General features: G+C 47.7%; 9 protein-coding genes across 9 annotated transcripts; 6 read left to right on the top strand and 3 right to left on the bottom strand.

Moving 5' to 3' along the window:
- Nucleotides 1-210: 210 nt before the first annotated feature.
- On the top strand, nt 211-922 carry ABOM_007854 (EKC/KEOPS complex subunit CGI121/TPRKB; the record flags this gene model as incomplete). The annotated part of the gene is made up of 3 exons (XM_022534983.1): nt 211-369; nt 432-554; nt 608-922. The coding sequence occupies 3 exons, from the start codon at nt 211-213 to the stop codon at nt 920-922; spliced, it is 597 nt and encodes a 198-aa protein (XP_022387176.1).
- Nucleotides 923-1653: 731 nt separating this feature from the next.
- On the top strand, nt 1654-4160 carry slx4 (the record flags this gene model as incomplete). The annotated part of the gene is made up of 2 exons (XM_022534982.1): nt 1654-2448; nt 2508-4160. The coding sequence occupies 2 exons, from the start codon at nt 1654-1656 to the stop codon at nt 4158-4160; spliced, it is 2448 nt and encodes an 815-aa protein (XP_022387173.1).
- A 508-nt stretch (nt 4161-4668) lies between these two features.
- On the bottom strand, nt 4669-6445 carry ABOM_007852 (putative C6 finger domain protein; the record flags this gene model as incomplete). Its single annotated transcript, XM_022534981.1, has 3 exons — nt 4669-5418; nt 5483-5713; nt 5840-6445. The coding sequence occupies 3 exons, from the start codon at nt 6443-6445 to the stop codon at nt 4669-4671; spliced, it is 1587 nt and encodes a 528-aa protein (XP_022387174.1).
- Nucleotides 6446-7724: 1279 nt separating this feature from the next.
- ABOM_007851 (cyclic nucleotide-binding domain protein) lies at nt 7725-10556 on the bottom strand (the record flags this gene model as incomplete). The annotated part of the gene is made up of 3 exons (XM_022534980.1): nt 7725-7850; nt 7914-8069; nt 8142-10556. 3 exons carry the CDS (start codon nt 10554-10556, stop codon nt 7725-7727), a joined length of 2697 nt encoding a protein of 898 aa, XP_022387171.1.
- Nucleotides 10557-12690: 2134 nt separating this feature from the next.
- ABOM_007850 (uncharacterized protein) lies at nt 12691-13367 on the bottom strand (the record flags this gene model as incomplete). The annotated part of the gene is made up of 2 exons (XM_022534979.1): nt 12691-12848; nt 12914-13367. 2 exons carry the CDS (start codon nt 13365-13367, stop codon nt 12691-12693), a joined length of 612 nt encoding a protein of 203 aa, XP_022387172.1.
- Nucleotides 13368-14689: 1322 nt separating this feature from the next.
- On the top strand, nt 14690-15115 carry ABOM_007849 (uncharacterized protein; the record flags this gene model as incomplete). Its single annotated transcript, XM_022534978.1, has 1 exon — nt 14690-15115. The coding sequence occupies one exon, from the start codon at nt 14690-14692 to the stop codon at nt 15113-15115; it is 426 nt and encodes a 141-aa protein (XP_022387205.1).
- A 1162-nt stretch (nt 15116-16277) lies between these two features.
- Nucleotides 16278-19366, top strand: ABOM_007848 (kinesin family protein; the record flags this gene model as incomplete). Its single annotated transcript, XM_022534977.1, has 2 exons — nt 16278-16477; nt 16540-19366. 2 exons carry the CDS (start codon nt 16278-16280, stop codon nt 19364-19366), a joined length of 3027 nt encoding a protein of 1008 aa, XP_022387204.1.
- A 791-nt stretch (nt 19367-20157) lies between these two features.
- ABOM_007847 (peptide-methionine-S-sulfoxide reductase) lies at nt 20158-20952 on the top strand (the record flags this gene model as incomplete). The annotated part of the gene is made up of 3 exons (XM_022534976.1): nt 20158-20443; nt 20525-20843; nt 20919-20952. The coding sequence occupies 3 exons, from the start codon at nt 20158-20160 to the stop codon at nt 20950-20952; spliced, it is 639 nt and encodes a 212-aa protein (XP_022387197.1).
- A 1160-nt stretch (nt 20953-22112) lies between these two features.
- On the top strand, nt 22113-23437 carry ABOM_007846 (uncharacterized protein; the record flags this gene model as incomplete). Its single annotated transcript, XM_022534975.1, has 4 exons — nt 22113-22181; nt 22238-22354; nt 22403-23186; nt 23241-23437. The coding sequence occupies 4 exons, from the start codon at nt 22113-22115 to the stop codon at nt 23435-23437; spliced, it is 1167 nt and encodes a 388-aa protein (XP_022387196.1).
- Between the last annotated feature and the right edge of the window lie 1456 nt (nt 23438-24893).

Raw genomic sequence — 24893 nt, 5'->3', positions numbered from 1 at the left:
TTCCATTCTCCGGTATCATAGTGGGGGAGGGGGAAAAGAGCTACAGTTTTGCCGATACGGACATTGCATATCCCCGATTTTCTTATTCCCTTGATCTCCATTGCAAAGAGGTGGAAGTGGAACTACCTTTACCAATTGACCGTGATTCTCAACATCTACTGCTCCATTGTCGGCTGTTAGAGTGTCAACGCACATAATTATCAGCTCATCATGTCCTCAACATTAGAAACCATTAACCTGCCCCATCTCCCTTCTTCTCTGCCTGTGCATGTAGCTCTCTACCGGGACATTCAGAATGCCCCATTTCTTCGACAGCAGCTCATCTCCGGGAACTCGGACTTCGAATATGCGTTCATTGATGCAAGCATGGTATGGCATCGATGTCAAGAAAGCTCGCTAAAGAAATCAAGGACCCTGACCACGATATGCAGGTTCTCTCGAGAGCGCACGTTTCGTCCGCAATCTTCAGGGCAGTAAATGACTATCTCAATGAGCGTCTTAAGTCTCGTAATGTCCACTCGGAGATTGTTTTCTCGCTTAGTCCCACGAACAATGTGGGTGGATCTGTAGCTCATAATTCGACACCTCAAGCGCTAACAGTTTGCAGATTGCCGACTCCTTCCGGAAATTCGGTATCAGCGACTCAACGAAAGATCTGTTGGTGGTAAAGGTGTCTGTAACACCAGAAGTTACCCATGATGCAGTGGCGACACATCTGGCACGATCTGTCGAAGGCTCGCCTGTGCCCTTCAATGACGAGACTCTGTCTGAGATCGCGGATGTTGCTAAAATCAAGAAGGCCTACAAATTGGGAGCATTGCCTTCTGCCTCTGCGGGTCAAGTGAACGGTGCTGGAAACGGTGATAATATGCGACTCGAAAATTCCATCATCGGTGCGATTGCCTTGCGAGGGGCGACTTGATTGCTTGATGGTCTCCAAATTCCCACGTCGACCTAGAATCCATATAAATGACCTCAGGTTGAACGACTTCCAATACAATAGGCTCCATCTCGCCTGGTTGACTTCTTTCGCCGAGACTCTATGGGCAATGGTGCCGAGCGCATGCGGCCAAGCTGAGGTTAGTGGATGAGTACTCCACTAAAAACAAGTTTTGGCTCTCGCTCCTTTGATACAGGCACGAATGGCACTATGGCTCTGAGCAACATTCGTGTTCAAATATTATATTATCAATGACTGAATGGTGTATCGCCTCGGAACGCCTCGGTATATACTACACAACACTGAGAGCTGATTCCCCAATACTAAGACTTAGTATCTACCGAACATTTTTCAAGAATATACTAGATTCTTAAAACAGCCTTCAGTGACCGTTAAGAACCCCTCGTAGATCAAATACAAACGATTGCATGCATTCGCTGTAAGGAATCGGGAATACAGTCGGTTGCCCTGCCCACTGATAAATAAATCCCAAAGCGGCAATTCAGCAACTTGTGCCAAGACGAACCCCGTTCAAGCGTTCTCTCTCCAACAATTCATCGACAACATGACATACACCTCAACTGCAACTGCCGACATGGATTTTTAGTGACAAAGGATACGGAGAATTTGCGGGAGCTTCATATTGGTGGATTGTCTGCGCCCATGCCAATTGCCTGTTCCTACAAAGTACAACGAATTACCCTCTCGCCATCATGAGCGCCGCGGCGGACGTTATCGTCCTCTCATCCCCAGATTGCAGGCCCAAAGGTTCTCCAGTGCAGCCTGTTCATGATCCCGTGAAGTTGTTCGATTTGTCCCCGCCAAGTACATCTCCGTCTCCGGTACAATCACCATCAGAGTTATTTCAACTTTCTACGCGTTCCAGGTTTTTCGAGGTTGAAACCCCATCACGGAATAAGGAAAACAAGACACCCAAAGATCCACCTGCCAGACAGGTTCATGCCAGTTCGAAATCGAAAAGCGCCTCCTCAGAGGACAGGCCCAAGCGAAGGGGGAGGAAGCCCGCAAGTGAGTCGCAGACGGTACTCAGTGGTCCAGGACTCGCACACAAGGGCGCACCGAAGAAAACTACAGGTACCAGGACGAAGCGCGCGGATAACGAGGGCAAGCGTGGGAAAGCTGCGAACAAAACCATAACAGGGAGGGTTGCGAAGTCTGGCAATGCGCAGACGAAACCGCTCCAGGAGAAGATTATGGATGTGTCGACCTCGAAATCGTTATCGCAACCGGAACCTTCCAATGAGGCCGTTGGTCTGGAAAACGATGGGCTACAATTAGAAGCTGCTGTGAAGCGGAGAATTGATTGGACGCCCACTAAGGATACCACTGCGCAAATGGTAGGGTTGAGCCAGGAGGGAGTTGCAGAAGCCAACCCCAAAGGTTTTGGTAGCCTGTTATCTGAGTACGGCTTCAGCGATGTTTTTTCAGCTCGCAGTGATGTTAGGAGCTTTGGGAATGATGGTCCAACGAAACGTAGACGTATAGAGGTATGGCCTGTATTATCCTTCTCTCCCGGTGTTTCAAGCTAATACTTATACTCAAACAGCTTGTGGACTCCAGGTTATTTGGCTCATTGAAGCAAGTGTCGCATGATATCGACGATATAAACCTCACTAACGATAACCAGCGAGAACAACCAGAGCCTAAGCAAAAACAGAAGAGACAGACTAAGAAATTCACGAGCCTTACAGCTCGTGTAACAGCAAATTACCTCAATGATTCCCATGAAGGATCGGATTTGTCAAGCAAAGAAACCACTACTTCTCGAGAAAGTTCTGCAACTGCAAGAACTAAGGGCTCTAAAAGCAAAGGGAAAGCCATCTCAAAAACCAAAGAGCCTGAATTCATAGTGCTTTCACCTGAAGAAGCCACAAAGTCACTAGAAAACCAGGAACTCGTTTTTGGAACTTGTAGTCAGCTAGAGCGAGAGGATTCTCCGACCTCACTAAAGGAGCTACAGGCAGCCATCAGTGAGTCGGAGAGGTATGCTATGGCAGAGCCTTCCCCTCTGAGCTCAACCCTATGTGCAACACCCACATCACGTTTTACTACTGCAAGGGGTCTATGGTCTGTTGCAGCCAGAGATCTAGAAGGGTCATTGATTCGCCAGACGAAAGTTGTGGACTTGGTGGATACACCTGAGCCTGCTAAGATGACGACCTCGACCAACGATAACCGTAATGAAAAGGCATTGGAGGATGCAGCTATTGTCACTCTTGGAGAACCGTTGGATTTGTCCAGGAGTGAGGCTCCTAGGCTCAAAAATATCCCAGCTGCGAGAAAAGTGCCTTACCCGGTGCCTGGTATGCCCACAACGAAGGCTAGCGACAAACCTAAGGAAACAACCTCACAACCTTCTGAGCCACAACCTGAAATGCCGCATTACAGCGGCTTCGCCGATGCTAAATTATCGAAACAGGTCGCCTCGTACGGTTTCAAGCCCTTGAAGAACCGAAAGAAAATGATCGAGCTTCTCCAAAAATGCTGGGAGTCCAAGCATGGTAAAAGCACAACCTCAGAAACTCAGGCTGGCTCGCAAACCACATCTACAGAACCAACTCCCGAAATCACCTCTTCCGAATCCAAGACACCTCAGAAACAGCAATTCAAAACCACCGACTCGCGAAAGACAACCACAAAGTCCAAGATAGACCCCGACTCAAACGCACCTCCAAAGACAAAGTCCAGGAAAACACCATCAGCCAGCGACACTATCATAGCCTCAAGCACTCAATCAAAACGAAACCAAGCACCACCAACGCACTCCTTCATCAACGTCGAAGAAATCCAAGACTCAGAAGAAGAAACCCTACCTTCACCCTTCCGAACCCAAAACCGATATATACTCCAACCCCCCGAAACCAAACAAGCCTTACCCGTCTCAAAAACACTATGTAGCCCATCCCGCTCCAAACGCCGTACCAACAAGTCGACGACTAGTAACAGCGCAAATATTGATCAGAAACAACCAGAACTAACCGACCAGATCCTCAAAGCCATTCACGCACAGCCAGCCGGAACACCTAGCCGTCCGAGCTGGCACGAGAGAATCCTCCTGTACGACCCCATTATCCTCGAGGATTTTGCCGCCTGGTTGAACACCGAGGGTCTAGGCCTCATTGGCGAGGACCGGGAAGTCGGTACCGGTCTCTTGAGAAAATGGTGTGAGAGTCGGGGGATTTGTTGTTGCTATCGGTGAGCTTCCGAGCAGCAAACGTCAAATATATCATGCCTTGGTTTTGCCGCACTATATTTACCGTTTTTCCTTTCTGGAAGCCAATGTCTTGCATTGGAGGCGTTTTTTGGAGCAAACGTACGCAAAGCAGTGTTCTTGGGGGTGTGGAGGTTTTCCTGGAGTTTGGGATATATGTCATTGGAAATACCCTTTTATAGAGTTTTATACATGTTTATGAAGCAAAAAGGCCCACACAACCAAATATAATCTAGGTTGCTGCATATTCGCATGGATTTTATCTGTATTTCTGAGATTCCGAAGAATAGCCCCTCCTTACCCCCAACAGACTGACCGGACCTGACCATAAAACTACAGTAATATACAAGTAACCATCGAAATTAATTTGTACAGTAGAAATCATAGTAAAAGAAATAAGTATAAGCGATATAAAGTGAAAGAAAGATACAAGATCCCATACAAAAACCCCGCTCAAGATAACGCGAGAGGGGCACTAAAAGACCCCAGTCCAGATTCATTCCTCATATAATTCGTTGTCTTCTGCTGGCTGTTGCAAATTAGAAGAGGCATCCTCAGTCTGCGGGCTTTCGTAGACGTAGGATGAGTCAGGTTTAACCGGATGAGCTCCCTGGGCAATGACGTGTGCAGGAGGAGAAGTATAGTAACCTATCTGGTTGTTATGAAGTTGTTGGATCTGCAGCGGCGCAGGATATTGCGAGGGAAAGGTGTGCAAAGGCGGAAGCCCTTGGCCCAGTGGGGGATTGAAAACACTGTACTGGGGAGTGGGGAGTCCGTGAGGCATTCCGTCCATCTGACCGTCGAGGGGTTGGTGAAACCGCTCACGGTAAGAATTGACGGCTGTGTCTTGATGGAGGAGAGTATCTGGTTGGAGACGGCCAATTTGGGAGTAACTAGTCAGTGAAGCAAGTCCTTCTCCATTCTGTTGCGGATGATAGCTAGTAGCCGTTTGTGACGAGCCACTGGCAACGGTGTCTAGGCCAAGATGGCTCGATTGATTAGGACCCAAGCTTCCAGCTGCCGGAACTTGCGCGGTGCCTTTCCCGCTGTAGTCCCTGACATGTTCTGTGCCTCCGGGGTTTGGCCAGGAGGTATAGGTAGGAAAGGTCGGCAGAGGGGGAAACTGAATCTTTCCCCAAGAATAGTTTGCCCGGGAAGTATTTCTTGCAGGAATGTTGGGGAGAAGCGCACTAGGAGGTCTTACGCCATGTTTAAGCCATGCAACTTTGATGGCCCATGTTTTCCACTGGAAGAAAGAGACGAACATGTTAGCATGTCAAAATATGGTACGGAATCGTGCTTGTGCTCACAGCATCGAGTTGTTTTTCCAGCTCCTCGATTTTGTTCCTGTTATTCTGTTCGCCTCTTTTAAGACCATCAAGCTCCTCTTCCAGCGTTTGAATTTTTTCTTCCTGGTCCCTATTCCACCCGCGATAATGGGTGACTCCAGTGGATGCATTTGTTTCGCCGCACCATGAGTTTGACTTGACACAATTTGAACATTCCGTGTCCTTGTCACTATTGCATCTCGACTTGAATAGCTATTGTTTGGCAAGTCAGTAGGACAACGATAACAACATGGCGTCTAGATGCTGCTTGGCAGCGAGACGGAAATGAACTGGGTTATTTATGGATGAATGAGATGCGGGATCGATCGGCGCACTTACTCTGCAGTAATCACAAGCTGTAGGCGCTCTTGTGAGAGGCTCACGCTTTTTGAATTGATCTTCTTTAGGGGCCGAGCCATTTGGGTGTGCTGCTTTCAGCGCTTTCTCGTGCTTCTCTTTTGCCGCTAACCATTCGACCATCATTTTATTTTTTCTATTATGGTGATTGGTGAGGTAGGCATCTCTCCAATCAGATTTACCCTTATTTTGTGTAGGTTCATGATTTTTCCGAGCCTTTTTCTTTGGTGGCTTCCGCACAGTTTGTTGAGCTGTAGCATCTTCCGATTCTTGCAAGGCCTCCAACGCAGCCCTTGAGGGATCGGCAGCTTCCAAGGCAGTGGTTATAGCGGCATCACGATCTTCAAGTGGAGGTCTGGGTATGGTGGTTGTTGAGATTTCCTCAGGAACAACTGTAGCAGAAGGTATCTCAGCAGTCTCGACCTGTTGTGAGATTGCCTGTTCGACTAGTTCGGGGTTCGGGGGGCTAAGCTGTATGTTTTCGAAGAGCAACGCGTCGTCAACAGTATCTCCAGCATTGGGCATCAACAACTCGTCGTTGTCGTATCCCTGAAGGGCAGCCTCATCAAATCTCCGTTTGTTAGACATTTCAATTGGTGGGCAGTCCCAATTCGAAGAGGTGATGGGACAACAACTCAGAACTATCGGCACTTGCAAGAGTCTAATACTCAGAGCTGGTGGAAGATGCAGTGCAGCTTAAGTATAGGTGGCATGGGGTACTATAGGTAAGGACAGCACATGTTGTACACAGGATATTACCGTATATTTATGTTGATCTCTGTAGTTTTCGGTCCCCGCCTTCCTCGGTGAAGATTCCATTATCGATGTATTCCAAGGGACAAGGACAAACAGTATACAATGCACCGTACAATGTCATACAAGGCGTTCGCTGCGGAGGGCAATTTTAGTAACATCAAAGACTTTCACGCAGTCGCAAGATTTGAATGCCATTGTTCGGCATGGGTCATATGTGCAGGAGGTGGAAGGTATGCGCACAGTGTGGTTCAAAGGCATTGTAGGGTAATCTGAAACTGTACATTCCTGTATTTCGTCAACAGATGGTTCGGTCTTCCATAGGGTGAAAGGAGCCAAGGTCTCTCTTACCGCATTCAATAGTAGCGTCCGATGGCCCTTTGTTGCTGTACAAAGCAGTCTTTCGCAAAGAGAGGGAACCCTTGATTGCCAGAACGTAGAAAGATCGATCATTGTAAAACTATGGAGACCTCCGTGTCCTTAAAAAGTCTGCGGTTGCGTATAGTTGATCGATGTGGTGAATAAGCGGCGGTTCTATTCGGATACGTAGGTATATCCAATGTTTCCAAGAGAGAACAGAAGTAGGAGAGAGGATGAAACAGGAAAATGGCGAAGACGGTTCTAAGATACATACAGAGACGTTCCAAGAGAAACCATAAATTGATCAGCTCCAACATGCAATGTAAAAGCAAGCCGATCCTGGAGCAAGTTATGCTGCCAAATGCTCTCCCTTCAGAGTAAAACTCCTGCCATGCCCATATACCGTCGACAGAAATCGTGAAAAACATCCCGATCGAGAACAATGACACAAGAGTGGAGGAAACGAAGAGAGACGAATGCGCCCTGCACCAGCGCACTTCAAGAGACCCATGATGGCCATCAATCATGATAAGGCAAGAAACTGAAGGCCTTGAAGATGAAAAACAACTCCTGGGAACAGAACACCAAGGTAGACCCAGCGAATGCGACAGGAAAGAAGAATATAACGAAAGAAAAGGTAAATATTAAACAATAAGTTCTCGGATATGGGAGATGATATAAGGGCCAACTAGGCCATATTGCGCAGCAACAAGCGATGTGGAACCCATACGGATGGGCAAGAATTGTGCAGTCGTCATCGAAATACTTTACCATTTTGAGCCACTGTCTCGAAACTAATTCTGTTCTGATATTTCGAATGTCCACCATCTTCGAGCCAGGGTGTGAGATTCTTGCACTGGCTGACATCAAACGACTCCAACTGGTTACAGCCGTCAGCCACTGCCTCTACTCCCGCGCCCGTGACTCGAACGCAGCCACGAACCGATAGTCGATTCAGGTGCAGGAGATGAAGGCCAATGCTGCGCAGGGAAGGGTCGGAGATTGCAGAACCACAGAAAGACATATTCAAATAAGTCAACTGAGAACACTGAAGAGCAAGAACCTCTGTTGCTGTATCTGATAATGCGCAACAAAATGACTGTTCAAAGATTAGTGGATATTTATATCTCTTTGCGATAACCTCGAGGAAAGTTGGAACCCGACGCCTTACCAGATCCAATTCCTGTAGCTGCTTAGCAGCATTAGTCAAATAGACAATAGCTTGGTCGGTCAAATATGTGCAGTCGGCTAAACAAAGTTTCCGCAGATTGGTGAATCGCACATTCCCCCAATACTGAAATCCTTGATCCGTGATAGAGGTACAGCGAGTCAAATCCATTTGTTCGATCCTGTGAGCAGCATGGGACGCGATATGGTGCATTGACCGGTCGGTGACGTGTTTGCAGTATGACAGCGTCAATTTCGTCAGCTTGGGGCAGCCGAAGACAGCACCAGCTGCGGTTTGCATGGTGGGCTTAAGAACCCCTTTACTCGTCTTCACAGGCTCATCTTTGTGTTGTCCAGGCATGACCCAACCAATAATTCGAGCCAAGAGTGTGTCCCCGACTTTCCGGCAGTTGCTCAAGTCCACCTCTTGTAATCCATTTGCCGTGCTCGCCATGTCAAGGATGGCGGATGCAGTGACGTCCCAAACACTTTTCATCTTCCACGCGACGACGTTGGAACCGCATGTGGCAGTCAATTTATTGAATCCCTCATCGGTGATGTGAAAGCAATTGCTAATATCAACATAGCGGGGCCTATTCCCAACGAATGGACATATGATTTTCACTAACACGTCATCGGTTATTTGTCGATTATACATGCTTAGGTCCAGATCATGCAGCAAATCTGTGGATGTATTGATGATCTCTGACCAATGAAGGGAGACCGCGCGTACTCGAAAAAGATGATGAAGTTCTAGATGGCTGAAAATTCTCACCAAGATATTATCAGGAAGAACGCCGCGATTCACTTTCTGCGACTCGCGCTGCGTTTTTAGGGTTGTCGACACAGCAGCCTCGGGCAGTGTGAGAAACGACGAGCTTGTCGAACGTGGTTCAGATGGTGGTGACGGCCGTTGCTGTTCCCCAGAGACCTCCTCTGGTGTCAACGGAGCGACGGATCCGCGTCTACTTTTCAGTCGGACCTTGTCTAAGCCGACATTGAGGAATGGATCTGGGTCCGAAGGACGTAATACGGCTTGGTCATCCGCCTTGTTGGTATGCGGACCATCCAGTTCTGTTTCCGTGAGTGTGAGGAGGGGCATCGACCGGCGTCGCGATGCGCTGACTTTAAAGTTGCTATCTCCAACAAATTGTCCAACATCATCCGCTTCAGACATTACAACATCGCCATCGGCTGCCGATTGCAGCCGCTCTTTGGCAGTTTTCTCCACCTGCTGCCGAACATCAAGGGGGCACTTCTCCCAAAACTCGGCAAGGACATCGCCGCTAATCATAAGGCACTCAACTGCATTGATAGTACGCACTGTTGCAGTTCTGCGTGGCGCCAGAGAAAGACTTACAACCTCGCCAAAGTACTGTCCCGCTTTTAGCCGCGCTTTTACTTCAAAGCCCGGGTGTTCAATGGTGTTCGGCACGGAGTGTGAGGCATCGTTTGAGTGCGTACGTTCAGTCAATACTTCAACTTCGCCGCGAACGATAAAGTAGATCTCCCGCCCTTGGGAGTCCTGCTTGATAATGTCTGTGAAAGGAGGGTACGACCGGGGTTGGGCGTTAAGGCCTAAGAAATGAAGGATTTCCCCTGGAAGACCGGCGAACAAAGGTAATTCTTTAAGTAAAAGACGCACATTAACAAGTCCGTTAGCGAGTGCACTCGAAGAAACTCCATCCGCTAACCCAGGACTGGGGGATTTGCGTTTCTTGTTGACCGACTTCCAGTTTAACACCGTGCCCTCTTGCTCCGCAAGAGACATGTCTTTCGAAAAGGTTTCTCTCAGCCGTTTGTTTCCTCTGCGAGATACAATATCATCCAGTGGAGGCGCGGATGTCTCCTTCTTCTTCTTCTCCAAGAGCATCAGTCTTTCTTGAGCTTCATCTCGGATGGCTTGCTCCACATCTGGGAAGTGAGGAAGGATGTTCCTGAAGTCTTCCTTCGTTAATACAATCAACAGACATCTGGAGCGAGCGATAATAGTGGCGGTCCGCGGACGATCCATCAGCACACCTATTTCGCCAAAGAAGGCGCCTGGTTCAAGGTCTACATATACACTCTCGCCATCGCGGGAAGTAACGGAAACTGCGCCCCGGACCAGCCAATATATGGCCTTGGCCTCGTCCCCTTCCGTCAAGATATAATCATTTGCCTGATGAAGTTGGGGGCGCAGATGCTGTCCCACCGCGTTCAAAAAGGATTCCGGAGTAGATTGGAACAATGGGAAAGAGCGCAATCGGTCGACCAGATCCAGCGGGAGAGCTTGAATATGAGAGAAGGCCAAGGGAGAAGGGCGGACCGGACGATTGGGATTCATGACCGAATCGAATGAATGAATTAATGAGACTGTATCAGACACCGGCGCAAGGGCTTTGGTCGAGCCTCCGCCGGACCTGCCATGGCGCCGCATGATGAACTAATTGCGTTCCTCGCAGAAGCGTCAAACAGAATGGGGAATGGAGAGATGAAAATGTTCGGGAGTTTCCAGAGGTAGCATATAGTGTATTTTTTTTTTCGGGAAAGCAATACACGGACCGATGACGTCGACGAGAATTGGGGGGATCACGGGAGAGCTTCAGAATGGCATCTTCGGTCCACGGGGAGGGCGGGGAGGAAAAGAACGGAACCGTTTTGTCGTTTTAGGAGGGTTAAAGAGAGCCAAATGAATTATCCGAGACCCCGGGGAGTTTGAGACGACAATAGGACACAAGCCGAAAGTCCAGGGAATTTCTGGAAAAAGTAGCTAAAAGCGCACATAATGGTTAGAGAGAGGCAACCCACAGACCAGACAGAGAGCTTTCCGCCGAATACTAATTCATGAAAGCGGGGAATGGGATCACCGAATAAATGCTGTGGTTGAGCTCCACCGCGAACTTGGAACTTTCCGCCTGCCAGCAAAAAACTAAACCAACTCGAGCCAAGTGGTGCCCGCCTTATCATTTGTGATTCCCTCCGCTCTTTTACGTGCTCTTGTGGTGCACCCACTGCTGTTCAGTGAGGACTCACCACAAAAAAGGAACCAAGAATTTATACCAATATTGATAACCCCCAAGAAAAAGAAAGAAAGAAGGCTGGTTATTTTCTTTTCCTTAGCAAAACCCCAGAAGATATAGAATTGTGTCCCCCAGTCAACAGAGATGGAGGGAAGGTGTTGTGATAGGGAAAAGTAAAACCAAAACACATACCTTTACGCGACGAAAGTTGAGCTGTGTTAGTGGGGGGTTTTCACCACTGAAACACTAGAGACAGTGATCCGCAATTATTCAGAGCATGGAGTTTCATGACAAATCACCAGAATATCAGAGTATTCCTTCAGCTGGTGCCCCTCTCAATTGCAGGCACTTCGGTAGTCTAATGTACTCCGTACAAAGTACCCAGCTAACTATAAGAAAAGAAAACTGGATGAAGGGGAAGTAGGAGAGAACTGCGGGATTTTGGGTAAGTACTATCTTTATTAAACTTCCGCTGTAGGGAACAGGGAACTACCTACCACGGAGAGGTACAGTCTACAGGTGTTGGTTGGGGCCAGTGAGAATAAATGCATGCTGAAGATCGTCACCCAACCCATAAGACTCATTGGACCATTTTACTTATGCGGCTTGACATCGATTGAACAGCAGTTTGCTTGCTTTGCTTCCTGCATGCATTGCAAAGTATTAGTGGGAGGATCCTAGTATACAATCCCTACCTCCTATGGAGCCTCTTATGCGTTCTGAAAATTAGAATCTGGTAGGTCTTGAGGTTATTGGATACAATAATTTATGCACCCCTACCACTACACATTTCTGTACCGATTTAATTCTACTTTCTTGCTGTTTCCTCTACCAGTATGTATTCTAAAAGGGACACCTTCGCAAAAGCTTTCGTCTCCTATTGAATAACGAGATATTTTCCCTCTACTGTGGATTAATATTCGATATGACGGGGCAGCGCAGGGGCCACCCATTTCATCTGACAGCCCATACAATTTGTTACTGATACCTGAGGCAACAAAAGACCTTTTACCATTGGCGGTGGTTGGTACACCGCTTCTCCTCAATTACTACTAGTAGTAGCTTCCACACATTTAGGTACTACTAGTAGTAGGTAAAGTACCTAAGCTAAGTCTCCAAGTCTCCATGTTAGAAAAAAAAAAATTCTGACGTTGGAATTTAAGATCCGCTTTTCCCGTTTTCATGGTATCGCTGTTACGACGGTCAATGCATGAATACAGCCTCATCGCTATGCCACTAAAGGTTCGGTTCGAAGGGCTGTGGCAAGACCCCATCTCACGGTGCGGCAGCGACTATCTCTGGCCAAGTGAAAGCTAGGTGCGTGTAGGGAGAAGTGGAGAGTGTTTCGTTGGGTCGGTGCGTGGAGGCAGCGCTTGACCCAAAAGACCTTGCTGATTCAGAATCACTGCTTACAGCAGGGTTCTATATGGCTGCGGTCCATTGGTAGACGGGAAGCACGCCGGCGTGCATCAGATCCTGTCGACTCTAGACCAGTTAGAGTTAGGATGTTGGTACAAGAATCACAACTCCTTGGTCAAATAGGTCGAATCTTCATTCCGTCTTCGACCGGCGATTTCCCAGAAGGAAATTAACGTAAGCTGGTCGATTGCCCTTCAAAGATTCTAGCGCGTCCTGCATAATTCCGTACACCAGACTCAGCTTCAGCCCAAGTTTCGTCGTGCGAGCAGCAGTGTAAACATCGTGACGAGCTAAACACAGACGGTGCTTAGTACTTGCTTCCAGGTCAACTGTGTATCATCGACAAGAAACGAACCTAATAAACTATAGATGCCAGAGAATGACAACCCAGCTGTCACTGTAGACAAGAAGTCTCTCCGGTCATGCCGGGCATAATCCACTGTTTCTTCAAATAGACAGAAAGCGAGTGCACCGAAGCCTAGTTTTAATCCCATCTTCATTCCTTCTTTGACTCCCCCAACAATTGCCGTGTAGTTCTTCGTTTTGTGGTATTGGAACCATCCGGTCGATGTGGTGGGAAAGCGATGAGCGTTTTCGGCACGGAAGCGATATGCTGACTTTTTACTTCCATGAGATGATCCGATGACCATACCAACAGAAAAGGCCGACATGGCAGTGTAAGGCAGACGTCTTCCGACTTCAATTCCAAGTCTGGGGGGCGCATCCGATTCAAAGAGCTTATCCCAGTGGAGTATCTCCATCAATGTTGAGCCTCGAGGGTGCGCGTCTGACGATTGGTGGGGGTCCATAGTGACAAATGCACTTGATAAGAGTTTGTACTGTAACTGTTAATCGGATATAGTACAGTATTTAGAACAGATAATGCGTTATTCAAATCTCAGTGAAGCTGATTTCTCTGCGGCAACAATGCTTTAGCTACCTGCTATTGACTTTCCTGTTCTGTTTTCGGTCCGACTTAGCGCCGTCCTACTTTGCTTGGACCGTGACTTAGGTAAGGCTAGTTGTGGTAACTAGTTAACTAGTTACTAGTAGTTAACTTTGCTGTTTACCAAACAAAAAATAAAAATTGTATATCCAGATCGGAACTCGAACAGTATTGGGTGGTACTGCAATCAGGGGAAGAATGCTGCTTAGTGTAAGATCATTGCAATAACCACTGTATGATTCTGGTCTGGTGGACACTGGATAGTTAGTTAAGTAGTTAGTTGATTTAATTTGCTTACATAAATTCTGAAGTGTACAGAATAATTTACTTTTTGAGGATGCCTAAGTGGATATAGAATAAATTATAGTCAAAACAAGAAGAAACGAAGGGAAAATAAAGAATAATGTTGAGTTATATACTTTCTGACCGAATCACCGGATTTCCGTTTCCAGCTTGCGCTCATATCAAGTAACAGCACCATACACTCAAACCCAACCGAAAATAAATAGTATATATTAAACCCATGTTACATGGACTATACTTTACTCCGTACTATGTTCTCTAGTAAGCAGCGTCAACTAAGAAAACCCCCATAAGTATCTTATAAACTCTTCCTCGCCCTCCAGCATAGCCACTGCCATATCCAAACCTCTATGGTCCTAAACATGTGATAGGTTCACACCACTTAAAAGCGGGGTATCAGGGTCTCGTACCTTTTAAGAAGTTTAGAACATCGATGTATAGCTGTTTTACAGAGTACAGACTCGTTATATGCTAAGCCTATCAATCTGTTGCTCGCCAATAAACTAGAAGTGCGTCTGTGTTTAGAGACGCCTCAATTATGGTCACGTGATATCAATAAAGGCAACGGCCCCGTTTCGGGAAACCAAAGAGGTCAAGGTCTTAATGCACCTTTATCCTTTGCTTTGGAAATCGAGCGTGGGCTTACCTTATTTGTAATTTAAACAGCTCAGGAGACAACTCAAGGCCTGAGGGAAAAAAAGGACTTCTGGGGACCTACTAAACTTATCGATCGACAGCCAAAACAAAATTACATCATGGTAAGCTTGACTCTATGACTTGCTATCCGTGCGTGGAGGGTGAACACGATTTCGCTGACTTTGTATGGTGCTATAGTCACAGTCCGATCCTCTCAGTTGGACACTACTGTTCAAAAAGCACAAGATGACTGTGCTCCTGATGCTCCCGCCTTCCGCAACGATCCCAACCGCCCAAGCTACACTCCTCCGAGCCCTTCAATCACGCGGTCTAGCAGAAATTAATGGCGATCCGATACCTGAAAACTCATCAGATATTGAATTCGGTATCGCAGTAGACAGAAATGATCTGGGAAAGGGTTGGACGAAGCTAGAGTTTCAAACGCCGCAGTTTGATGAAGACGAAACACCAAAGCGAGGGGCGGGGAGGAGATCGATAGCCCCTCTGAGCTTACAAGCGGCTGAAATTAAAAATGGGCAACTGGTTGCTTTCAGGTTCCGGAAGCACGGAGAGGAAACTGAAACGACTGATGAGTTGATTGACCTCGAACTAGAGGACCCTGGTTGGGATGTTGTTCTTCCTAGTCTCGATGATGAAGAGGAGGAAAGTTGAAGTAGATCACACATTTCTCTAGCTTGATGAGTATCTTGTTTTGGTAGGATTTTCTTTACTCTATGGTTTTGGCGCAGGACTGGGGCGAGGTGCTGTTAGCCGGCGTTCATGATCTTTCACTGAGTGTTTGAGAATATACATTGACGACTTGACATGCACCCTTACAACCATCTGTATACAAGCAGTTAGAAGAGAATTTCGTGGTCAGTAGCCTGTAGCGCTTGCTTGTAGCAATCTACATTGCTTTCCTAGTGTGTAGTTCTGTGTAGATCATGTTGTCCTAAAGGGTTTTGTCTATCTACTTCCTAATAAACGCAGAACAACAGTCTTTTGAAGCCATGTCGGTGTGCTATAATACACGGTTGGATCGCCACTTCAGTAGATCATTGGGTGTCAATATGGGGTCAGCTTCTAATCGGCTAGGAAACAACCAATACCTAGGTATACACAAGGACCCTCAGAAGAGAAACAAAGATGGCAGAAGACTGACGCCAAGCACTAAAAATAGATCAAATAAGAAAATCTTCCATGTGACAAGCATCATCTGATTAGAAAAGTGATCAAGGGTTCTTTGATAGACTACTGGTACTAGTACTGCCCATTCTTGATCAAACAGAGTTGTACCACGAAATTGATTAGTTAGAATCGCGCGGCGTCATAGATTGCAAGGGATAGCTCCAAGTAAGATCGGACCAATCAGGATTAAAATTGTGCGTTGTGTTAGGAAGATTTCTATGTGGTGTTAGTGGATTACCGCAGGCAAGAACCAAAAGTTCCATGGTTCAGGGTTAAGGCCAAGGAACACAGGCATGCTATGAGCACGCACTAGCGGTCGTCTGGGGCAACGGTGAGTTGACACAACAAGCCCCCGTGTCAACAAGGCCCTCAAGTGGCTTGAAGCTCACACTAGCACCTCAGCGTAACTCAACAGGGGAAATTCTGGGGCTGCCAGGAAATAGGTCCACAGTCAACATTCTTCGTCGATGAGCTCGTTCTTCAATTTTTATCTCTTCGTCGCCTCATCGTTGTTTCGACACGCCGTCGGTGTAGGGCGCCGCTGGATATTTCGACAAACTGCCCTCTCTACGCTGATTATCTCGTCCCGAGACTCACTTTCCGCCTAGAGGGAGGTATCACCTCTTTCATTTCGATAAACAACAATATGGCGATTCCAAGTGACGCTTCATCTATTACTGTTGCAGTTAGAGTGAGGCCTTTCACAATCAGGGAGGCGGCACAAATTTCAAAATGTGAAGATGGGCCCCTCTTCCTTGGGGATGGCTCGTTGGCTGGAGCGCCAACGCCAAAACTCAACCAGAAGGGAATTCGATCGATTATAAAGGTTATCGATGATAGATGCCTGTGAGTGCAGTGCGAATCAGTCTCCGTTCCTTTGACAACAACAATTGACCGAGTTCTCTCAGAGTCTTTGACCCTCCGGAAGACAGCCCGGTACAGAAGTTCTCGAAAAGTGTTGTCCCCAACGGCAAGCGCGTTAAAGACCAGACATTCGCTTTCGACCGTATCTTTGACCAGAATGCCTCCCAAGGAGAGGTGTATGAAGCGACAACACGCACGCTCCTCGACAGCGTTCTTGATGGATACAACGCCACAGTCTTCGCATATGGTGCGACCGGATGTGGAAAAACTCATACAATTACCGGAACGGCCCAGCAACCTGGTATAATCTTTATGACTATGCAAGAGCTGTTTGAGCGTATCGACGAAAGATCGGGAGAAAAGGCGACAGAAATTTCTCTCTCGTACCTAGAAATCTACAACGAAACTATCCGTGACCTCCTCGTCCCTGGTGGTAGCAAAGGAGGCTTAATGCTGCGGGAAGACTCGAACAAATCGGTTTCAGTGTCCGGGCTGTCAAGCCATCACCCTCAAAGCGTGCAGCAGGTGATGGATATGATTATGAAGGGTAACGAGTGCCGCACGATGTCCCCGACAGAAGCCAACGCCACCTCTTCACGGTCACATGCAGTTCTTCAAATCAATATTGCCCAAAAGGATCGTAACGCTGATGTCAATGAACCTCACACAATGGCAACATTGAGCATTATTGATCTTGCTGGTAGTGAGCGTGCCAGTGCCACGAAGAACAGAGGTGAGAGATTGTTCGAGGGTGCTAATATTAACAAATCGCTCCTCGCGTTGGGTAGCTGCATCAACGCCCTCTGTGACCCTCGGAAGCGAAACCATGTTCCATACAGAAATTCGAAGCTTACTCGGCTCTTGAAGTTCTCACTGGGTGGAAATTGCAAAACAGTGATGATTGTCTGTGTTAGCCCATCCAGCCAGCATTTCGACGAGACCCAGAACACTTTGCGTTATGCCAACAGAGCGAAGAATATCCAAACTAAGGTTACAAGGAATGTGTTCAACGTTAACCGTCATGTTAAGGACTTCCTGGTGAAGATCGACGAACAAATGAATCTGATTAACGAACTTAAAGCTCAACAGAAGGACTACGAGAGAATCGCCATTGCAAAGTTTAAGAAACAGACCGAAAAGAAAGACGTAGTGGTCCGCGAAGGATTATCTCGTATTCGGAATGCTTATGAACACTCATTACCTGAGAGGCAGGAAAGGACCGCCAATATGATCAAATCCAGACAAGTTAGCCGCAGGATCGGTATGCTGTCTTCGTGGATTGCTGCTTTTGACAGTGTATGTGCAAGTTCCGAGAATGAGGAACCCTTAGCGAATCTCCAAGCCATTCGCAAAACGGCACAGGGTGTTCTCCTTGAGTTGGAAAGTAGTAGACAGCACTACCACCAGCGGCTAGCTAAGAGCACTTGGGACAGAGGCATAAACTCGGCAGTTGAGCACGCCGTTCGTCAACTCCAGGATTTTGGAATCAACGATAACAGTGACCTTGCCAACCTTCATCGCGAAGCAGAGCTCCTGAAATCAAACGCAGAGCGGGATGCATTTTCGGCGGTAGCAGAACAGGAGAAAGGAGGGGAAGCTGAAACCGTACAGCTGTTGCTTCAAGCTCAATTTGAGGCCATATCTGCAATTGAGGACATTATGCGAATGAACGAAGAGGAGGCCGTTGAGGCAGGCAAGAGTATCCTCTCCAAGATGCTCGACTCCTGCTCGGCTGTAACATCTAGTCTTGTGAAACCAGATGGCAGCTTGCCGCCAGCTCAGACATTCAGCCCTTCCAAGGCCATGTCCCCTAAGCCGAAGAAACGAGTGAGTCTTGCAGCACTCCCTGCTGGCAAGACTCTTGCTGCACCCATCAGCTTGGCACCGACAGCACCTGCCTCGCCCGGCAAGGGATCGCCCCGGCGCCGTAGGTTGGGTGCTGGCCGAAAGAGTGTCACATTCTCGCCCAAGAAGTCTCAGGCCAAGTCAACGAAACGAAGCGTACGTTGGAAGGATGACGAGCAAGACGGTTCTTTGGCCGAGTTTCAGAAGACGCCGCAAAAGCCGCGGGCGCAACTTTTCCCCGAAGGCCCTCAAGGCAGTCCCAACGAGCCCCCATTGCCTAGAACGTCACCCGTTCCGCGTGGCATTCCAGTGCCCAGTCGGAATATCAGCCCTTCGTATGGTTCTTCACCAGTTCCTGCTCCGCCGGAGCCAACGTTGCACGTCCCAAAGAACAACCGATTCAAAGCCGGCTTCCTCTCCAAGAAAACCAGCGGCTCACCAGTTGCGCCTCCTTCGACCTCGCTCCCTGCCTCAGACGGTGAACATTCTCCCCTCCGCAACATCGAGAACAGCAGCTTTCTGAACCGCGCACCGATTGACCGTCCCTCTAGGATCGCGGTTCGTACTTCGAGTGGAAGCTACACCAGCAGCCCCGCATCGGACAACAAGGAAAGCTGGAAGGCAAACAAAGACGATGCCATGCGGATCAGTTCGGCGATGAGGCGCATCTCCGGTGGACATTTTGGTGCTGGTGCTTCTGCTAATTCTCTTCGGGTTCATCGTCGCCGGAGTCCGGGTTCTGCAACTTATGGCAGTTCTCCGCCCGAAAACACCATGTTCACCGCGCAGGCAAGGAGAATGGCCAAGGGTGAGAAGGAGCACGAGGCCAAACCAGGGGTTTTGGGACCCCGGACTCTTCCCATTATGAAGAATACCGGACGACGGACTACTTTTGGAGGGGATATCCGGCCCCGAGACATTAGTCTCACCAGTAGGGACGCTATTCGACTCAGCGCTATGGCAACCCCCATTCTCCAAAGGTCCCCCGAGAGTCTCTATTCCAACTCTGGAGCAGGATGGAGGTGACATTAATTACTGATTCTGCATTTTTTGCATTGCATTCCGGGGAGGGTGTTTTACCAATACTTGGGAACGGTGTTTCGGAGAATAGATACCATTTGCTTTTTCTTAACTTATATTTTCGACGCCAACCATGAGGTCCGGTATCCGGGTTATACCGTTTCTCCTCGGTCAGTTGCGCTGAGAACTTCACCAAATGATTTGGAAACATGCTGGAGTTTCAATTTCTATTCGATGTTAAATTTTTTTCATTATGTTTCCTTTTTTTTTCTTCCTTTTTCCCTGTCTATGTGTATGGCATATAATGTTTCCGGAACGTGTACAATATCGGATGCGACGTTTGAAAGGGTTTTTAACAAATACGAAGCCAAGACCGTTGTCTCTACCTTAATCTATTTTCGGTCTCGACTTGGGTCTTTAAATTGAATAAATTAATTGGTACGTAGCCAGTCATTATGTCATTGCGCGAAATGACGCCACTGCAGAAACCCTCCGCAATCTGACAAATAAAGATATAGAATGAAATACATTCTTCCTCGCCATATTTCCTTCCAGTTCCAATGACTAATTAATTACCTAGATTGGTGCTGCCAGAAAGCTAGCTGGTTAATAGCATAATCAACGTTAAGCCTGAGAAGCTCAATTCTAAATTGACAGTCGGTGGGATACTATAAATCACATTCTCTGCCCTCGCAATAACTTTGCCGGTACCCCTCAGCGGAAACCTCGAGGCAAATTTATTTTGCGAAGCAAATTAACTGCCAGTGTTCAAGTATCACGTAAAAAATCCCACTTGAATGGCTTTCACCGCACCCGCGATTGGCTCGACCTTATTCTCACGAATTTTCCGTCCGTTCTCCACCAGCGCTCCGTTTCTCTCTTTAACACCTGAATCTGCATCGCGCAACATGTCCAACGACACGCAAGTTGCCACGCTGGCTGCTGGATGCTTCTGGGGCGTGGAGCACCTGTTCCGCAAGAACTTCGGTAATGGGAAAGGTCTCCTAGATGCGAAGGTTGGCTATTGCGGTGGATCGACGGCGTCGCCCTCGTATCGGGCTGTGTGCACCGGAGATACCGGCCGTAAGTATTGATTTCTATACTTCACTGCAGCCCATGTTCCTGAGGCTAATCAAGGATGATTCTTGCTTTGCTCTATGCTAGATGCCGAAGCGGTGCAGGTGACGTTTGATCCCTCCATCGTTACCTACCGTTCTCTTCTGGAATTCTTCTACCGCATGCACGACCCCACCACTCTGAACCGCCAGGGACCCGATATCGGCACTCAGTACCGTAGCGTCGTCTTCACCCACGGAGACGAGCAAGAGCAGATCGCCAAGGATGTATCAGAGAAGGTGAGCCAGGAGTGGTACAAACAGCCTCTCTCCACTGTCATTGTGCCTGCCGGCCAATGGTGGGATGCGGAGGAGTACCACCAGCTCTATCTGAACAAGAACCCAACGGGCTATGAATGCCCTGCTCAGTATGTTATAACCCGAGCTTTGATATATGCCTTCTTTTCTTGTGAGGAGGAGTCAAGAGCTAATGTTCCACGCAGCTTTGTGAGAAACTTCCCGCCTCTTTCTGCCTGACTGGAGGCGAAGATATGAGGCACGAACTTCGAGAATATGTCCGCCTTGGATGGTCTTGAGATGGTTTGGCTAGGCTAGTGCCGTCACTAAGACGTTTTACAAAATACCTGCTTTGTGAAAAGGCGCAGTTTGCCCAGGACAAGCTCGTTCGTTTCTGGCATGTGTATTGACGAGACCCGAGATGTGTAGTATCTATCTCTTAGATATCATTCAGATGTCTCACAGGGTGTGCCCATCATATTTTCATGGTATCCTAGTTCTTCGGAGAGTTATGTAGGAAGCGGGTGTGTCATATGGCAATATGCTGAATACTAAACGCAAGTACTACCTACAGACAGCCGTACATAGAAGGAGAGACGTTATTAAGTCAATGATTTCTCAAAAAATGCAATACATAGTTCTAACTACCCTCGAAGCGGGTGAGGAATATGCGGAGTTCGTTATCCAGCAGTGACTTTCCTGTTGTTGTGTTCTTTGTTTACTATGATATCAATTCACTCATTCAAGTATGGCCTCAGGTGACAATTCCCCTCTGTCCCAATGCAGACACACTGCCTTCTCTCTCTGTTCTTTTTGCCATCACTTTCTACCTTTTCCTTTCCCATCCTTTCACAAGGTATCACATTTCTTTCTCTCCCCCGTCGTTTATCGCCTACGCCCTGTTTCTTCGATTATCAGTACCAGAAGTGTTGCCTGTGAAGAGCATTTGCCTGGTGTTCTAACAGTTTAATAGACTGGCGACAACAGAGCAGAGAATTTTGAGCAGAAAGGCGTTTGACGCATTCTTTGTAGCGGACTAATTGTATCTCACACCCTTCCAATCCACCCCCTACCCGCGGCAGTTGCCTCCTTGGGATTTTTCATTGCCATCACTGCCTTTGTTTCTATACCTACCATTTTGTTACACTATCCCACAAGTATTTCCTCGACGTGTGCTCAACCTGAAGGCCAGTCGACAGAGCCTTAGGGAGGCTTTGAACGGTATGAGTCTCCATCGACCTTGTCGTACCCGCGCGTATCCGTCACTGATTCTGACCGCGCTGGTGAGAAGGAGCCCTCAGATACTCTTCCACAAACAGGAGTGCCTTCCAGGGCACTATCTCATCTATTGAGGCGGTTAGTATCAGCGGCTCCGTTATATCAGGTTGGGTCTCGTTATGATGGCAGGCTACTCTGTTGAGGCAGCCATGGCTGAGGCTTTGGGTCATCTTAACCGCATCGCATGTCATGTAAGCGTCTCTCACACTACTGATGAAATTATGGAAGCCATTACTGAGTGAACAAGTTCCGCAAGCATGAGCAGCATAGTGCTGCGAATGAGATTGGCAAACTAAGCATTATGATTGTCAATGTCTTCTCCGAAGCTGTTGAGCAGATTCCCACTAACGAGTTCGCTGATGTGGTAAGCTGCTCTATCAACATCTGGACACAGGATTAGTCTCAGTAACAGGCGCAGGCTACAAACTGCCAGAACACTGGGGTTAATCACAATATGATTCAGCGACAAGCTGTCGCGGCTCTCATGAACGAGGTCGAGAAGGAAAAAGACAGTGTCATCTGTCAATCCAGCACCTTGCAGAACATCCCGTCTGAAGCCCAGCTTCCAACGACTGGAAGCTGGGCTCAGGTCGCTGGTTCTACCTCTAGTCATCCAGTCCATCCTCAAGGGGTGGGCCAGTTTATGACTCCGTTGCCCTTGGGCCCAGCCTCTCTGTCCAAGCAGAGCTCGACCAATGACGAGAATAGTAATACTCGAGTGTCAGGAATCTCAGATGTCGCGCTTTCTGCGCCTATGTTTCCAGACATTCCAGAGGCTAAGGCAGGAGTCCTTCGTATCTACGGTAAAACCTCTAAAGAGATCATTCAGTATCTTACTACCCGTATCCACGAGGGTCCACTGCAGGACATTCGACTTGAAACCAATGGAAGGACGCGAGTGACCTTCCAGCATGCGTCTCAGGCGCTTGCTTTCCTGAAGTCTAACCAGGAGATGGAGCAAATGCTTGGCTACGGACGTTTTGGATGCGGCTACCGCGTTGAATTGGCCGAGATCATTGATTGGAATGACGACCATCGTCGGATGAACCAGCCCATTCGAGAGCGCCGTCGTCTGTCATTCGCGAGAAAGCGGCTCTTTGCCGACAATATGTCGCCAGAGAAGTGGAAGCAGGACATCCGTACTTTGGCTGGACCAGGGAATATTGATTTCCTCTGGGTCTTCAATTCTGGTAATGGTGAGTTAATAGCACAGAAACCAATAGGCCAAATCTCAGCTAATCGGGTGGTAGCAACGGCTGTCTTCACGAGTACAACCGTTGCTCGCAAGGTTTTGGAAGTGTTTAACCGATGGAAGGACGGCCGAAACGTTTACAGTGGGGTCTCCGTGACCTACTCGTCGGATCCATGCGAGAAAGAGTTAGTTTTGGTGAAAGACACCGCTCGCCCCAACATTGCCAAGAATTTTGTGAAAAGACCCGTTCGATAGATGCAGGGCTGCCGTTGAACGGATGGGCAGTGCTTCGAGCCCGTTTCATCCCAACTGCTTTAAAATGACATCACGTCAAGTCAAACGCGCGGGGAAATTCAAAGGAGAGAATTTCAAAGTTTTTTGCTTTATTTTTTTTAGAAAAAAAAGAAGAAAAAATTAAGGCAAGGAAAGCAAAGGGATAATCAACAAGGGTGAACTGTTTTCGGGGAGTTGGAGTTTTGTGGAATGTTGCGCAGGCGATTCGAGCAACGTGGTAAAAGGTACCACCCGATCTGAGCCGTAGGAATGGGATGGAAGCACGAGCGGGGTTGATTATACGCATGTACGGAAATGTCAGGTTGTTTTGAGATGGTCTCCTGTGGATGAGTTTGTTTTGGCCACCTGTGGTCCGACTCGCCTTGCACGCAAGCAAAGCCAGATACATGTTCCCTAGGCACTATCATGCATGCAAAGGGTTGGTCTCGACACAACTCACCATAGGGATGATTCATAAGTCGAACCTTCTACCTTGAGCAACGTGGTTGGTCGACGGTCCAGAACATACTGGTAGGTCAACCAAGGTTGGGGAGTGCGAGAGCGATATCGACAATAGCATTCAGAGGCCGCTGGCAGACACTCGAGCACTAACGATAGCTCATAGAAACCAAATACCATTCCAGTCTGTATTAGTGATGTGATATGAACCTTCACCATCCTTTTGATTTAGTCCCAGTGCGTCCTCATCCGAAAGACCCTCGTACTCAAATAAGTGACAGGGCTTCATATGGACACGGGACAGATGCCCCTTGCAGCAGCGAGCATTATTGCTGATATGGACCGAAAACGGCATTGATGCCAGGGGAACACGATCAGAGAAATCACAAATTTTCGTTATTTGTTTATTTATTCGGAAACTGCCGTAAACAGACAACGAGCATAGGGCACGATTATTTCAGAGTTGAAGCACGGAATTAAGGGATAGAGATAAGCACCACAGACACATGCCCATGATGTCAGAGCTGATGAAGCCCGGGAAAGTTGCCCCTGACTATCACTGTCAGCATTGTTGAATGATAGAATCTTGGACCCTGTCTGGTCCGTCCATGAATGTAGCGCTACGTATGGATGATCCGATGTACTAATGTAGGTACATACGGTAGTGGTCTATGCATCACGGGCTACCCCTGTTGGGCAGGTGAGAAAAGGAGAATGTTACTGGTAGCTGGGAGCAGCTATCAAACCCAATAAAGTTCAGTAGAGCAGGTTATCATTACTGTAATCAATTGGGCCAAGGTGCCAAGTTAACTTCCTGACTATTCCCCCATTATTAGCGGACTAGCTCTCTGGTTGGTATTGAGTAAAAGAAAAACCTCTCTGGCTGAGTTTTCTTTTTTTCTTTTTTTCTTTTTACATTTTCTTTTGTTTTATTATCAGTATTATTATTTGTGAAATCCCATTGCGCATTCGGTTCGCA

The sequence above is a fragment of the Aspergillus bombycis genome (genome assembly GCF_001792695.1).
Source record: "Aspergillus bombycis strain NRRL26010 chromosome Unknown contig00070, whole genome shotgun sequence".
In the NCBI taxonomy this organism is placed as follows: domain Eukaryota; kingdom Fungi; phylum Ascomycota; class Eurotiomycetes; order Eurotiales; family Aspergillaceae; genus Aspergillus; species Aspergillus bombycis.
The sequence above is the reverse complement of the archived record's forward strand: the minus strand, read 5'-3'. Positions and strand labels throughout refer to the sequence as shown.